Source organism: Stenella coeruleoalba (assembly GCF_951394435.1).
Source record: "Stenella coeruleoalba genome assembly, chromosome: 1".
Lineage (NCBI taxonomy): Eukaryota > Metazoa > Chordata > Mammalia > Artiodactyla > Delphinidae > Stenella > Stenella coeruleoalba.
The window spans coordinates 163,124,009-163,141,845 of NC_137169.1; the positions used below are offsets into that span (position 1 = coordinate 163,124,009).

Here is a 17,837-nt window from a genome sequence, read left to right on the forward strand (position 1 = left end):
AAAGAAATCAAAGCATAACATTACAGAAAGCCATCAAGTCACAAAGGAAGAGATACAGAGAAGAAAGGCACAAAGGAATTATAAAACAGTCAGAAAATAATTAAAATGACAATAGTAAGTCCATACTTAACAATAATTACTTTAAATGTAAATTGACTAAATTCTTCAATCAAAAGACATAGAGTGTCTGAATGGGAAAAAAAAAAGAGCCAATTCTATGCTGCCTACAAGAGACTCATATCAGATTTAAGGGCACATACACAGTGAAGGAAATGAATGAAAAAAATATATTCCATGCAAATGGAAACTAAAAGAAAGCAGGGGTAGGTATACTTATATTAGACAAAATATATTTTTAGTCAGAGACTGTAAAAAGAGACAGATGGTCAATATATAATGATAAAGAGGTCAATCCAACAAGAGAACATAATATTTGTAAATATTTATGTCCCTAACATAGGAGCACCAGGATATATAAAGCAAAGATTAACAGAGCTGAAGGGAGAAACAAACAATACAGTAATGGTAGGGGATTTCAAAACCGCACTTTCAGCAGTGTATAAATCATCCAGATAGAAAATCAGCAAAAGAAACATTATACTTAAATGACGTTAGACCTGATGGTCTCAACGGAAATTTATATGTTCTATGTAACAGCAGCAGAATACACTTTCTTCTCAATATGGAACATCTCCCAGGATAGATCATATGTAAGCCAAGAACAAGTTAACAAATTTAAGAAGATTGAATTGATATCAAATGTCTTTTCTGACCACAAAGACATGAAACCAGAAATCAATTACAAGAAGAAAAACTGAAAATTCCATAGGTATGTGGAAATTAAACATACTACTGAACAACCAGTGGGTCAAGGAAAAAAATCAAAATGGAAATTAAAAAATATCTTGAGACAAATGAAAATGGAAATAAAAATACCAAAACTTATAGGATGCAGTAAATGCAGTTCTGAGAGGGAAATTCATAGTGATAAATGCCTATATCAAGAAGAAAGATCTCAAGTAAACAATCTAACCTACACCTCAACAAATTAGAAAAAGAACAAACACAGCCCAGAGTCAGCAGAAGGAAGGCAATAATAAATATCAGAGAGGAAATAAATAAAAGAGAGACAAAAAAGTAAAAAGAGAAAAGATCATTGAAACCAATAGCTGTTTTTTGAAAAGATAAAAAAAATTGATAAGCCTTTAGCCAGGCTCATAAGGAAAATAGAGAGAGGACCCAAATAAATAAAATAAGAAATGAAAGCAGAGAAATAACAACCAATACCACAGAGGTACAAATATCATACGAGAATAATGTAAAGAATTATATGCCAATAAATTGGACAACCTAGAAGTTGACAAATTTTTAGAAACATACAACCTTCCAAAATTGAATCAGGAAGAAACAGACAATCTGAACATGCCAATCACTAGTGGTGAAATTGAATTTGTAATTTAAAATAACTTCCAGCAGACAGCTTCACAGGGGAATGCTACCAAATAGATAAATACCTACCCTCCTCAAACTGTTCCAAAAAATTGCAGACTACAGGGCACTCCCAAGTTCATTCTATGAGGTCACCATGACCCTGATACCAAAACCAGACAAAGACACCACAAAAAAGAAAATTACAGGCAATATATTTGATGAATATAGATGCAAAAATCTCAGCAAAATATTAGCAAACCAAATTCAACAATATATAAAAAGGATCATACACCATTATCAAGTGGAATTTATTTCAGGGATGCAAAGATGCTTCAATATTCATAAATCAGTCAATTTGATACACCACATTAACACAAGGAAGAATAACCACATTATCACCACAATAGATGCAGAAAAAGCATCTGACAAAATTTAACTTCCATTCATGACAAAAACTCTCATTAAAGTTGGTATAGATGTATATATCTCATATATGTTGGTACATATTTCAACATAATAAAGGCCATTTATGGCAAACCCACAGCTAACTTCATACTCAATTGTGAAATTGAAAGTTTTTCCTCTAAAATCAGGAACAAGACAAGGATGCTCACTCTTGCCACTTCTATTTAAACATAGTATTTATTTAGCAATAGCTACAGCAATCAGACAAGAAAAAGAAATAAAAGGCATCCAAATTGGAAGAGAAAAAGTAAAACTGTCACTATTTGCAGATGACATGATACTTTATATAGAAAACTCTAATATCTCCACCAAAAACTATTAGTGCTAATAAATGAATTTGGTAGAGTTTCAGAATACAAGATTTATATACAGAAATTTGTTGCTTTTCTATATACTAATAATGACCTATCAGAAAAAATAAGGAAACAATCCCATTTACAATTTTAAGAAAAAGAATAAAATAGCCAGGAATAATCTTAACCAAGGAGGAGGAAGACCCATACTCTAAGAACTATAAAACATTCATGAAGAAACTTGAAAATGATACAAGGAAATGGTAAGATGTCCCATGTTCTTGGATTAAAAGAATTAATATTATTAAAATGTCCATGCTACCCAGAGCAATCTACAGATTGAATGTAATCCCTATCAAAATACCCATGATATTTTTCACAGAACTAGAAAAAAAATCTTAAAACAAATTATATGCCAAATCTTGAGAAAAAAGAACAAAGCTGGAGGTCTCATGCTCCCTGACTTCAGACTATACTAAAAATCTACAGTAATCAAAACTTCATGGTACTGGCACTAAAACAGACACATTGGTCAGTGGAACAGAATACAGCGTCCAGAAATAAACCCACACACATATGATCAATTAATCTACAACAAAGGAAGCAAGAATATGCAATGGGGAAAAGACAGTCTTTTCAATAAGTGTGTAGGGAAAATTGGACAGCTACCTATAAAACAATGAGAATAGAACATTTCCTGACCCCGTATATGAAATAAACTCAAAGTGGGTTAAAGACCTAAATGTAAGACCTAAAACCATAAAACTAGAAGAAAACATAGGCAGAACACTCTTTGACATAAATTGGAGCGATTTTTTTTTTGGATCTGTCTCCTAAGACAAAAGAAATAAAAGCATAAATAAACAAATGAGACCTAATTAAACCTTTTTCACAGCAACAAAATGAAAGGACAGCCTACTGAACGGGATAAAATATTTACAAATGATATGACCAATAAGAAATTAATATCCAAAATATATAAACAACTTATACAGCACGATATTTAAAAAAAAAAAATCAAAAAATGGGCAGAAGACCTGAATAGACATTTTGCCAAAGAAAATGTACAGATGGCCAACAGGCACATGATAAGATGCTCAACATCACTAATCATCAGAGAAATGCACATCAAAACCACAATGAGAAATCACCTCACGCCATCAAAAAGTCTACAAGTAAAAAAGGTTGGCAATTATGTGGAGAAAAGGGAACCCTAGTAAACTGTTGAGATTGTAAATTGGTGCAGCCACTGTGGAAAACAGTATGGAGATTACTCAAAAAACTAAAAATAGAATTGCCATATGATCTAGCAATTCCACTGTTGGGTATTAATGTGAGGAAAATGAACACACTAATTCAAAAAGATACATGTGCCCCAATGTTCATAGCAGCATTATTTACAATAGCTAAGATATGGAAGTGCCCATCAACAGATTAATGGATATCATTTCAAACATTTAATGCCATAAATTTCTCTCTACATGCTGCTCTAGTTCCATCCTACAATTTTTTGTATATTATGCTTTTATTATCATTCAGTTTGAAAATTTTAAATTTCTCTTGAGATTTTTTTTCTTTGACACATGGGTTATTTATAAGTATTTTTTATAGGTATCTAAACATTTGGTGATTTTCTGGATATCTAATATTTATTGATTTCCAGTTTAATTTCATTGTGATCAGAGAATATATTTTCTAAGGTATCAATTATTTGACTTTTTTGAGACCTACTTTATGGATCAACATGTGCTTTATATTGGCAAGTGATACATGTGTGCTGAAAAAACTAATAGATTCATTGCAGTTGGGTTATTTAGCAGTCATTTTGTGTTGTGTTCTTTGTTTTCACTTTTGTGCTTTTCATTAAATGCATGCACATTTAGAATGTTTATTTTCCTGATGATTGTTTCTTTTAATATTATGTATATTCCCTCTTATGCTCTTGTGAAATTCTTTGCCTTGAAGTCCACTTTGTCTGATATTAATGTAGACATGCCAGTTTTCTTGTTGTTACTGTTTGCATGTTATAACTTTTCAATTATTTTACCTATCTTTGTCTTTATAATGCATTTCTTGCAGAAAGCATATGGATTTGCAATAAACTGATTTTCTAAGAAAAAAAACAGATGAATGGATAAAGAAGCTGAGTAATATGCAACGGAATATTACTCAACCATAAAGAAGAATGAAATTCAGTCATTTGCAGCAATGTGGATGGACCTAGAGGGTATTATGCTTAGTGAAATAAGTCACACAGAGAAAGACAATTACTCTATGTTATCACTTATATGTGGAATCTAAAAAAATGAAACTAATGTATATAACAAAACAGAAACAGACTCATACATATACAAAACAAACTAGTGGTTACCAGTGGGGAGAGGGTGGGGGGAGGGGGGAGATAAGGGTATGGGATTAAGAGACACAAACTATCATGTACAAAATAAATAACCTACGAGGATATATTGTATAGCACAGGAAAATGTAGCCATTATTTTGTAATAACTTTAAATGGAATATAATCTGTAAAAACATTGAATCACTATGTCATACACCTGAAACTAATATAATATTGTAAATCAACTATTCTTCAATAAAAATAAAATAGAATAAAGTAAAATGAAAAATAACTGTACAAGACACACATAAATGCAAAGATATTCTGTGCTTATGAATTAAAAGACTTAATATTGCTACACTATCCATACTACCAAAAGTGATCCACAGATTCAATGCAATCCTAATTAAAATTCCAATGGTAGTTTCAACATAAATAGAAAAAATGTTCCCAAAATTCGTATGAAGCCACAAAATACCCCTAATAGCCAAAGCAATCTTGAGAAAGTATAACAAAGCTGGAGGCATCACACTTCCTAATTTCAAACTATAAAGACAAAAATTCAGCTTTTTACTTTCCGGTGTAGGGAAAACCCCAGTTCTTCCCCACTATGTTTTTCTTTCTTGTGTGTCTCCTTTTCTTTTAATAGAACACTCCTTCTGACACTTCTGGTGACCAAATGTGTGGAGGATTTTCCTCACATCAAGCAATTCTCTGCAACACCTGCTGAGGTCCTACACTACAATTCTGACACTACCTACACAGAGATGCATTAGATCTCACAGGTTAGGGGCTCAGTTCCACAAAACTGCCCCCTCACCCCAATTCAGATGTCAGTCAGAAGCCCAGTTAATTTCCTGTGGCCATGACCAACTGACTATAGATTGGAGGTTACAAATACCCCCTCCTTGAGTCTGATAAATTTGCTAGAGCAGCTCACAAAACTCAGTGAAACACTTCCTTACATTTACCAGTTTATTAAAAGATATAATAGAAGATACAGATAAACAGCCAGATGAAGAGATACATAGGGCAAGGTCTGGGAGGGTCCCAAGTGCAGGAGCTTCTGTTCACATGGAGTTGGAGTGTGTCACCCTCCTGGTGTGGATGTGTTCACCAGCCTGGAAGCTCTCTAAGGCCATGCTATTGGGATTTTATGAAGGCTTCCTCATGTAGCTATGGTCAATTATTAACTCCATGTCCATCCTCTCTGGAGGATGCGGAGAGGAGGCAAAACTTCCAAGCTTCTAATCATGGCTTGGTCTTTCTCGTGACCAGCCTCAATCCGGATCCCATCCAGATTCACGTCAAGGGAATAAAAGATGTTCCTCGTGCTCTTATCATGGGAATTTACAAGGATTTTATGATTCCTGTGTCAGGGGTGGGGTCAAAGACAAATATCAGAACAAGAGGTCCTCCTAGTACTCTTAACAGTTAGACAATTTCAAGGGTTTTAGGAGGTCTGTGCCAGGAACAGGGGGCAGAGACCAACATATATATTTTATAGTATCTCCTATGAACTATATTACAAAGCTATAAAAATCAAAACAGTATAATATTTGCATAAAAACAAACACAAAGATTAATGGAATAGAATAGAGCACTCAGAAATATACCCACACATATATGCTTAATTAATTTACAACAAAGGAGCCAAGAATATACAATGGGGAGAGGACAGTCTCTTCAATAAAGGGTGTTGGTAAAACTGAACAGCCACATGCAAAAGAATGCAACTGAACCCCTATCTTACACCATACACAAAAATCAACTCAAAATGGATTAAAGACATGAACATAAGACCTGAAACCATTAAATTCCTGGAAGAAAGCATAGGGCCTAAGCTCCTTGACATTGGTCTTGGTAATTTTTTTTTTTTGACATGAAAAGCAAAGGCAACATAAGCAAAAAATAAACAACTATGACCACATCAAACTAAAAACTTCTGCATAGCAAACATGAAAAAATGCTCAATATCATTAATTGTCAAAGAAATGCAAACCAAAACCAAAATGAGATATCACTTCACACCTGTTAGAATGGCTACTATCAAAAAGATAAGGGAAAACAAATATTGGAGAGGATGTGGATAAAAAGGAACTCATATAAATTATAAACTGGTGCACCTACTATGGAAAAAGAGTAGTTCCTCAAAAAACGAAAAATAGAACTGCTATATAATCCAACAATTCCACTTCTGGGTATATATCAGAAGGAAAAGAATCACTATCTTGAAGAGATGGATGAATAAGGAAAATGTGCCATATATATATATATTCAGCCATAAAAAAGAATGAATCTTGCCATTTTTGATACCATGGATGAACTTTGAAGGCATTATACTAAGTGAAACAAGACAAGCAGGGAGAGACAAATACTGTATGATCTCATTTATATGTGGAATCTAAAAAAACTGAACTCATAAAAAGAGAACAGACTGGTGGTTGCCAAAGGTGGGGGGTGGGAATCAGGGAAAATGGGTGAAGGTGATTAAAAGGCACAAAATTCCATTTATAAGATAAGTAAGTTCTGGTTATACAATGTACAGCAGGATGACTATATTTAACAATACTGTATTGTATATTTGAAAGTTGCTGAGAGAATAGATCTTAAAAGTTATTATCAGAAAAAAATTTGTAACTATGTGAGGAGATGGATGTTAACTCAACTTACTGCGCTAGTCATTTGCAATATGTACATATATCAAATCATTACGTTGTATACCTTAAACTAATACAATGTTATATATCAACTATATCTCAATAAAACTGGAAAGAATTAAAATAAATATATCAATTACCCCCCAAAATTAATCTCATCCAAAAACACCCTTACAGAAACTCTCAGAATAATTTTTGACCATATATCTGGGCACTCATAGCCCAGTCAAGTTGATATAAAATTAACCATCATAGTATCCAACAGGATATTGTGGAAGTAATACAGTGTGAATTCTGAGAATAGGTTTTAAATGACACTGAAGCTTCTGCCTTTCTCTCTTGTTCTACAGGAAGCCAGCTGCCATGTCACAAGACACTCAAATAGTCCTAGGGCAAGGTCCTCTTGGTGAGGATATCCGGCCTCCAGTCCACAACCATGACAGTGAGTCATCTTAGACTTGGATCCTCCAGTGTCAGTCAAACTTTCAGATGACTGTAATTCTGGCCAATGTCTGCACTGCAACCTCCTGAAAGATCCCAAGCCAGAACCACCTTGCTTAGCTTCTTTTAAATTCCTGACACCCAGAAACTGTGTGAGATAATACATGTTTATTCTTGCTTTAAATTAATAAGTTTAGGGTAATTTGTTCCTATGCAATAGATAACTGATTTAAAAGTCATTCTACAAAAATAATTGCTGTGTACTCTTCAAAAATGTCAAGGTCAGGAAAACAGAAAAGACTTAGGATCTTTACCAGATTAAATGAGAAAAAAGACAATCAAGTGCAATGCATGATCCTAGAATGATCCTGGACCAGAATAAAAGGAGGGGTGTGTTCGTGTGTGTGCACGTGCGGGCATCCACCCGCCCGCATGTGTTTGCTATAATAAGGAATATTAGATGATTGGAGAAATCTGTACAATCTGTCCCTTATGTAATATGTTAATTTCCTCTTTTTGATCATTGTACTGAAATTGTGTGAGACTATGCTCTTGTTTTTAGGAAATACATACCAAAGTATTTAGAGGAGGGGTATCATGCTTGTAACTCATCTCGAAGAGTTCCAAAGTAAAAAATTATATAATTATACTTATGTACACATATAAATTATATGTGTATATATCTAGATCTCTCTCTATATAACTATACTATAGCTATTTATCTAGAAATAGAGATGGAGAATGATAAAGAAAACACAGTAAAATGTTAACATTTGGAGAATCGAGTGATGGGTGTATAGGGATTCTTTGTATTATTTTTGCAACTTTTCTGTAGTAATTACTTCAAAAGAAAAAGAAAAGAACAGCAGAGCTGGTTTCTGTTCCTAAGTTTCCTTTGTAAATAAACGGTTTTCAAACGGAGGGTTGGAAACATTAATAACTTTTGAAATGAATTTAGCGAATCCAAACCAGAATTTTCAAGAGAGAGGGGGAGGGGAGTGAAGGGGAAGGGAGGGAATGGGAGGAAAGGGGAGGAGTGGAAAGGAAAGGCGTTGATAATAGAATGGAACAGAATAGAATAGAATGGAAGCGAGCGTTGTACATTAGTAAAGCCAGTACTATTTTGTTTCAGTTCTCCAGAGAGACAAAAGTGGATGCACTGGGTGGTGTGGTCAAAAACGTTGGAAAGCCACTGCACTGACGAGTAGAGTCTGAGCCAAAGACTGAATCAGAGTTCTTCTGCCCGCCCGCCCCCGGCCAACCCCTCGCCCGCTCTGCAGCCCTCACCGCGTGGTCCCGCCCCCAGCAGCCAGCAGGTGCGCTCTCAAGCTAGCACGTGGTGCCAGACACTACTTAAGGGCCCACCTTCCCCTGCTTGCAGCTGCCCCCTTCTCCAGCCCTGTCATCCCGGAGCTGCCGGAGGCTTGCGGGTCTCAGACGCATCCAGCCGCTGGGGCTGCAGCCTTGGCATGGGCGCCTCGGGTCCGCTCTGGGTTTTCTTGGCTTTCGCCGTGCCAGGGGTCCTCGGTGAGCTGGGAATGGGAGCACGGAGGTAGGGACGCGTCTGGGGCTGGGACGGACTCTGTGCCGCGATGCAAAGGAGACAGTCAAAAGTTAGAAGGCGGAGAAGTCTTGCATGCCTCGCTCGCTTTGGGGGACCCCGAGATCTCTTGGTCCTGAACGTCCCCGCTCGCTCCTCCTGGGCTGGGACCACTAGAATTGTAGGCTGCATCAGAGACGCACTATGTGATCTGCACTATGTGATCTGCCCAGCGTGGCTTGTGGCGTGGCGTGCCCGCTCTGTGCCCTGCGGGCTCCCCGCCCCCGGGACTCAGCAGGTGCTCAGCGGTCTGGGTCTGGAGGTCTTTGAGCTCTAACGCCCGGACACGTATCCGAAGCCTACTCGTGCTGAGTGCATGCGACTCCGTTGCATGCTCCGCTAGGCGCGGGAGTTTCTGTGCACACTGAACTCCCTCCTGCCTGGTAAAAGCAGCACAGCCTCCTGCTGCCTTCCCAGAATAAGAATACTGTCTGATCCCCAGGCGTGGTTCTAAACGACAAACATCTGGAGTTATTTAGAAAAGTTGATACGTGAATAAAAACTGCAGTTCTTTGTGTTATTTACCTTCTGTAATGGTAAGAGCTCCAGAAGGTGTCATTAAACGTTTATTATAATTTTCTTCCTTCAGATTGGCTTAATTTTAAAGAAGTATTGTAATTTTTTAAGATTGGAGTCTCTAAGTGATAAGATAGGTATAACTTTTTAATAATTTTCAGAGTACATTGGATTCCCAGTTTATTAAGAAGTTTACTGTATACAGACCTCAATACTGTGTGACTTTTGGCAAGTCATTTCGCTCCCTCGCCTCAGTTTCTTCATCGGTAAAATGAAACTAGAGATAAGCAGCCCTACCCTTACTCGGCTGCCCTGAATATCAGATGAAATTAGGCAAATGAAAGTTAGATGTTGGATGTTACTTATAGATGCCAGTAATAAGACGACTGTCTGGACCTGTTTTGATGGAGTCAGCATTTAAGCTTGACCACGCCCAGCTTGTTAAGGGACAGTGCATACGTTTGTTCTATTACAGCTCACTTTGTCTGCTTCCTGACATTCAACTTTATCCTGACCCTTAACTGAACATTTCCCCAAACCATTATCTTCATCTCTCTCTCTCCTACATGTTAACTCTTTGAACAAACACTTTCACAGCATTCTCTAACACCTCCGTGTGTCACAGTTCCCCACCTGACTTCTTACCAGAATTCCATTCCTTTTTCTAAATTTCAGAGAGGATGCTGTCAATTGAAAGTCAACTTCTTTTCCAGTCCTGTCAATTCATTGTACCCTACAAGGATGCCAGAGCATCCCCTTCCAGTACCAGAGCAGGACCACCCTTTCGGTCATTTAACTCCAGATGCATGAAAGATCAAGTCTACCTTTCTGTCGACTGTCACAGCTAATGTGCTTCTGCTGTTTGTCTTATTCTTACACCAATATTCTAATCATATTCATTATGATTACCTTTGTAACAACCTCCTCTCTTACAGGTAATTCTGATACCAGTCTTTAACTTTTCCAATGGTGAAAACTAAAATTTAAAAACATTTTTTTTTCATTATTCCACTCCCTTGCTCAAAAATCTAAAAGGGCTTCCTACTGCCTTTGGAATTTAAAAAAAAAAAATCTGTCTTCAGCCTTTCAATCCTTTGGTAATTGGCTCTCACCTAAGCATGCCCCTCCTGATTCCCCACTGCTTCCTATCACAAATGCACTGCTCATCTTCTTGCCTGACTGACACCCCAAAGTCCTTTGCTCATGCTATACCCACGCCCCCTCCTGACTTTTGCATGATGGTTTGATTTACATATATTGTGGAATGATTACCATAGTAAGTTTAGTTAACATCCATCATCTCATATAGATACAATAAAAAGAAAAGAAAAATTTTCTCCTTGTGATGAGAACTCTTAGGATCTACTCTATTAACAATTTTCCTATGTATCATAAAACCATGTTAACTATAGTCATCGTGTTGGACATTGCATCACTAGTATTTATTTTTCTTATTACTGGAAGTTTGAACCTTTTGACCACCTTCCTCCAATTCTCTCTTCTCCCACTCCCTGCCTCCAATAACCACAAATCTGATCTTTTTTCCAAACTTTGTCTTTTTGTTTTTAGATTCCTCATAAAAGTGAGATCATACATTATATGTATGTCTCTGTGTGACTTATTTCACTATTTCACTTAGTATAATACCTTCAAGGTCCATCCATGTGGTTGCAAGTAGTAGGATTCCCTTGTTTTCTTAATGGCTGAATGATATTCCATTGTATATATTCATCCACAACTTCTTTATCCATTCATCTATTGATGGACACCTAGGCTGTTTCCATGAGTTGGCTATGTTTCCATTTGTAAATAATGCCACTGTGAACATGGGGGTGTAGTTATCTTTTCAAGTTAGTGTTTTCGTTTCCTTTGTATATATCCCCAGAAGTGGAATTGCTGGATCATATGGTAGTTCTGTTGTTAATTTTTTGAGGAATCGTGGAGCCTTTTAAAAATACAGGTTTCTGGGTTCCATCTCACCTTCCAGAGATTCATATGTTTGGGGTGGGGGTGGCCCAGGAAGCTGAGATTTAACAAGCACTCTGGAAAATTCTGAAGCAAGTGTCTTAAAGAGCAAATTTCCTTCTCAGAGTGTTTTCATTTTTCTCCTTTTATCTATTTGCATAAGCCAATTCAAATTTCCTGTGCTCTTAAATTTCACTCTTGCCTTGACTGACTGCCTCACCTTAACCAACACTAAGAAAATAAAATCATCAAGTAGGAATTCCCTTATTTTCCAATCATCTACCTCCATCTGAGATCAGATCTTTTTCTCTCCTCTGGTTAAAACCTGCCAAGGGCTACCCATCACATTAGGACAAAATCCATGCTCCTTAACCTCAACTCCAGGCCTCTGCTTCTCTGAAGTTCTCTGTACTCCTCCCTCACTGATTCTTCTCCAGCCACACTGGCCTTCTTTCTATTCCTTAAATGGAGTCATGTTTGTTTAGCTATGCACTAGGTGTTCCTCTCTTAAAATGCTCTTCTATGGGTCATCCCTTACCTGTCTCCTCAACATTCAGATCTCAGCTCCACTGACACTTTTCTGTGACGCTCTGACTCTTACCTGAAGTAGTCTATTCCCCAGGTCACTCTCTATCACATAACATGTTTTATTTTCCACAGAGCACCTATCACCATATAAAACCTTCTTATTCATTTACTTGCTTGTTCCCTCACTGGTATACAAGTTCTATGAGATCAAGGCCTTTATCTGTCTTTATTGCCTGATGAATCTCAGTACATGGTATTACCATCAACCAAGTCACTCAAGTCAAAAGCCTAAAAGTCATTACTGAATCCTCCCATTCCCTTAGCCCCACATTTAAGTACAACAGAGTCACCCATTTCTCACTGTCTCCTTGTGCTCAAGCTTCATTATTTTGGTCTAAGCTACTATAATAGCTTCCAGACTGCACTCCCTACTTCTGAAAGTAAAAGTCCAGTCCATTCTCCATCCAATTGCCAGACTATATATATATATATATATATATATTTTTATTTTATTTATTTATTTTTTGCGGTACGTGGGCCTCTCGCTGCTGTGGCCTCTCCCACTGCGGAGCACAGGCTCCGGGCGCACGGGCTCAGCGGCCATGGCTTGCTCCGTGGCATGTGAGATCTTCCCGGACCGGGGAACGAACCCGTGTCCCCTGCATCGGCAGGCGGACTCTCAACCATTGCGCCACCAGGGAAGCCCCCAGACTATATTTTTAAAAAGTTAAATCAGGCCATGTGACTCTCTTGCTTGAACTCTCCAGTGTCTCCTACCCAGAATAAGATGGGGACATCCTCCTGTGGACTAAGAAGCCCTGTGCAATCCTACCTTCTGGGCTTTTTAACTCGATTCCATTTCACTCTGATCACTAAGTTCCAGCCACACTTGCTTTCCGTTTATCCCTAAAGCATAGTAAATCCATCCCTGCTGTTAGGCTTCTGCCTAAAATGCTTTTACCCAGCACTTTACCTGTCTGGCACCTTCTTATCCTTCAGTCATAACTCAAATGTCTCCTCTTCATAAGCCTTCTTTAACCATCATAACTGAAGTCATATGCCATCCTGTCCCCTCCTTTTTCCAATGCATTACATTTTGTTACATCACCCTGTTTGTTTCCTTTACCTACCATCTATTTATTTATTGGTATTTATTTATGGTCCCTCTCCCTCTATTGGAATATAAATTCCATGAATGTGAGAGCCTTGTGTCTAATGTTCACTGATGCATATTCTGTGCTTAAGACAGTATCTTGGTTCATATGCACACCCATCATTCAAAAATGATCAGATAGACAGGAAACCCAGTGTTATGTTATCTGATCATAATAATTCTCATTATCAATAATAATATTTCCTCCTACCTGCTATCTGACCTAAATTTCAGGGTTATTTTGATCATCTTGTATATTTGTTCTTCATTCATTTCAAATGGATTTCTAAGCCAGTCCAGGTAAATCCCCTTAGACACAAATAAAGAGTTAAATGTATTTCTGTTCTCTAGAAAGTCCTTTGCCTAGTTACTTTTAACATGGTTCAAGGGATGTGTATGTCAATGTTTTGTCACTATATTCTATTTTAGATCCAGTCATGATCTACACTGATGTTTACTCCTGATTTTAAAAAGATGTGAAGAGGGTCCAATGACTCTTAAGAAAATTAATGTTACTTAATGGTTCATAGGCTAACTTTCCCTTTTCTGATATGGAAGAGAACATGATTGCTGGAAATTCTGTCCTGTGACCTGGAATTTTGGCAATATCATTACTAATAAGAGCTGGTGTCCCCCGAGGGAGAGATGTCCCTAAGTCTCATTGAAGATAAAAATTTCCCATTGTTTCTCATCCAGAAAGTATGATTCTTATCTCCTTTCACCTTCTACTTTTTTTGCTTCAAGATCTTGGTTACTTCTCGGTCCATGTCATCACTATTGATTAAATCTTGTAAACCCAAATTGGTTTTCAGATTGTGGAAAATTATTTAGGATTGTTCTTATTCACATTGGATAATTACAGGTTAAATCATTTGATTAGGGTGAATTAGTACAAATAATGGCAGGGTCGTGAAGTTGGTCTTCATTGAGGTCAAACCCTGACTTTCCCTATAGAGTCTTGCTGTTTTGAGAAAGTATGCATTTGGAAACATTTGTAGGTGTTAATGGAGGAAACCAAAGGAGTTGAGGAAAGAAATAGGAGACCTACAGTGGGATCTGGGTCCCAACAGTAATGGCTATTCTTAGATCCTGTCCATATGACTTCTCCAACAGAAGTGTTGGGCCACAAAAAGGCTGGGTCTGGCCACAACTTTGGGAGTTCTGTGTTTACCTTTGTGTCAGTTAGTCCATGTTTGTTCTTTGACTTGCACCTGTATCAGTTTCAGATTTGTTTGAAAAAGGAGATTTATAAATTTGATATTCAAATATACCACCATTCTGGAGTTGAAACTTGAACTCTCTTTCATACCTAGAAAAATTCTTTCCCAGGTACATCGTCAAGTATCTGGGTGTTACAGTTTCTTACCCATCTCCTAGAATAAGATTTGTTTCATCTTCATCATCATCATCATCATCATCATCATCATAATTATTTTAAGTCACAGAGAAGTGTCTTGAAAAAACTGGCTCCTTTTAGCTGGTACCCATCAGGAAGTATTAACTCTTTTGGGGGTATATTACTCTACTAGGTTAATGGAATAAAAGAATAAAAAACAACCCTATTTTCTTCTTGCTAAGACCTAAAGGTTTAATGACTAAGATAGTAATGTTAATTCATTAAAGTAATTTTAGAGGATCATACATGTGATGAGCTTTCAAGGTCTGATATACTTGTTTCCTGTGCTTTTCCAGAAAAGTTTTTACTTATAAGGTTTTAGTTTTTATTTATGAGGTTGTAAGAAGATAGAACAACTCCAGGGCCTTTATGGAATTTTATTAAAAAATGATTTTCTCCAGCTCTTCTTCTGAAGTCTATCCTAAAAAGCCTTTGAACTCCCGAGCTTATTTCTCTTGCATTCAATATGCATTCATACCGCAATATCTTCTTTGACCCAGAAAATATTGACATCTTGGGTTTACTGTCTAAAGATCAAAGTTGTCATTGTAACTGGTGACAAAACAAGCCGAATAGAGATTTTAGTCTCTCTTAGTTTTGATATTCCTGTGGTCTTTGTCTCTAGGTCAGTGTAAGTTCCTGCCAAGGTATCCTTTTGCTAAGCCTAAAATTCAGAGTGATCAGTCTGAGTTTGCTGTTGGGACAACTTGGCAATATGAATGTCTTCCTGGGTATGTCAAGAGGTCATTCTTTATCACCTGCCTAGAAACCTCCAAGTGGTCAAATGCTCAGCCAGTCTGTAAACGTGAGTAATCAGTAATAGAAGAATCTTTGGGTCTATAGCATGTCTCTATGGGCTAACCTATTATTTTCAAGATAAAAGATGAGAAAGTTAGTAAGTAATCTCAAATGAAAAGGGCTCCTAGGTTCTCCATGTTTTCTTTTACTCCTAAGGGTATTAAGTATCAGGTATTGGGGTTAAGTCGCACAGCTGGCCAACCCTGTTTATCCTATAATCTTCATGACCTTGTTCTATGGTCTCTGTACTGTGTTACACTGATCTTAGAAGTTAGTATACAAGGAATATTAGTTTCACCTCATATTAGTTTTCACCCAACTCAATTCAAGAAATATTTTTGAGTAACCACTGGGTATGAAGCGTTAGGCTAGATGGTGGGGCTTGGAAGAGATATAAAAATTAATCTGCTAGTCTCTGTCATTGAGGAAGTCCTCTGTTATTTGTAAAGACTGATTTTTAAACAAATAGTGTACTATGGTGTAATTTCTTTTATTTATAGAGATAAAATTTTATGATATCATAGAGAAGTAAATAATAAGTACTATCTAGAAGGATAGAGAAATCTAGGCATTACAGACAGAGGAAACAGCATATGCCAACGCATAAAGGTATGGAAGAATATGATGTCTCTGGAAAACAGAAAAATTCAGAGTGGTTAGAATATAAGGTACATGATGAGGAATAGTAGTTGATTAAGTGTATTGGAGTTTAAGTGTGGTGGGCCATGCATTCTTTTCCAATAAACAATGGTAATCATTGTAAGTTTTTGAAAGTGGGGAGTGGCGTGACCACATTTGTACTTCTGAAAGATAATGTGTGCAGCAGCATAGAAGATGTGCTGGACCAATGGCGACCAGCATTAGAAAGGTAAATTTTATTACTCGATGATCCAATGAGAGATTATAGTGGTGGCAAAATAGTTGGCTTGGAGAGAGATTTCTGGAATCCAGTCATGAAAACTTGGTGATCTATTGAATTAAGGACAGGGGGTAGAGAAAATGAGTTACAGATAGGAAATGATGACTGTGAGTTTTTTCTGTTTTAAGCCATAAGACTTGGTAGATGTTGCCATCAACTGACAGAATATAAAAAGGGGAAATAGAGATTATAAATTATGGCTGACTACAAATAATGTTTGCATCCATGCTCAGAAACATAGACTACATGCATTAAACAAATAGTGTTATGGTGTTGACTGATCCTTTGGAAGACAGAAGTTTTGTAAATGCCCCAAATTTCTTTGAATAAACATAAGTAGACTACTCAGCAAGTCCAGTCAGGTTGGAATTTAATGTAAAACACAAAACATCCTCCAAATCCCAGTCCCAAATCCTGTTTTGTCTTGTTCTCCCTTATAGGTAAATCATGTGTGAGTCCTAGAGAACTCCTCCATGGCTCTGTCCTTGCACCCAGGGGTATCGTGTTTGGGTCAACAATTACATATTCTTGTGATAAAGGGTGAGTCGCCAGGAGACATCTCCAGAGTACATGGATATTAGAACAATAGTTTCAACCCGAAATCACCCATCTTCCAAAAGAGAGCTGAGTAATTGCCACCCACCCTTAACCATAGATAAGTAAAAAGAGAATCACCTCTCTGATCTGCTCCAGAGGCAACTCTTCAGGATTACCTAGTAGAGAGGATCCCTAGAAGAGAAAAAGATTTGGGCTATTCTTCTTCCAATTTTAAATCTTCAGTGTTACTGACCAGGAGGTCAAGTTTCATTTGTCTTTAGGTTGTTGAATCTTTTGTATGAGTCCTTAATCTGTCACCATTATTTGTCATATATGATATTCTATTCTTTGCCATTCTTTCAGTGGGAAAAGAACTAAGCTTTCCTAAAATGTCCAGCTGGGAGATGATCACTCATCTCTTTGTCTTTAGATATCGACTCATTGGTGACTCCTCTGCCACATGTATTATCTCAGACAATATTGTAACCTGGGATAAGGAAATGCCTTTTTGTGAATGTGAGTAGAATTTTCCCTTTATTGCACCTAGGTAATTCCTCTTGTCCCCCTCCAAAGAGAAAGTGGGCATCTACACATCAAAATAAGTACCCAGGTGGGTTACCCTTGGCTTGAGTAGTTCTGAACACAGATCTGTGGTTTATCTTCTTCCATGCCCCCAATCCCATTACACATTCCTTTGCTTATTGTCTTTTGATGATACATTATCTCATAGTGAATAAGTGCTCAAATCTAAAATATGCCACAAGATTACACACTGCCAACTTTAATCCATGCAAAAC

At 37.2% G+C, this 17,837-nt stretch overlaps 1 protein-coding gene across 1 annotated transcript in view; it reads left to right on the forward strand.

Annotated features, from left to right (window-relative positions):
• The first annotated feature begins 9,010 nt into the window (after positions 1-9,010).
• The window catches only part of CR2 (complement C3d receptor 2), a 34,574-nt gene continuing 25,747 nt past the window's right edge, over positions 9,011-17,837 (forward strand). Inside the window, exon 1 of the mRNA XM_079905270.1 lies at positions 9,011-9,155. Coding sequence (XP_079761396.1) covers positions 9,098-9,155 — 58 coding nt within the window. The 5' untranslated portion in view covers positions 9,011-9,097. The remainder of the gene's footprint in view (positions 9,156-17,837) is intronic.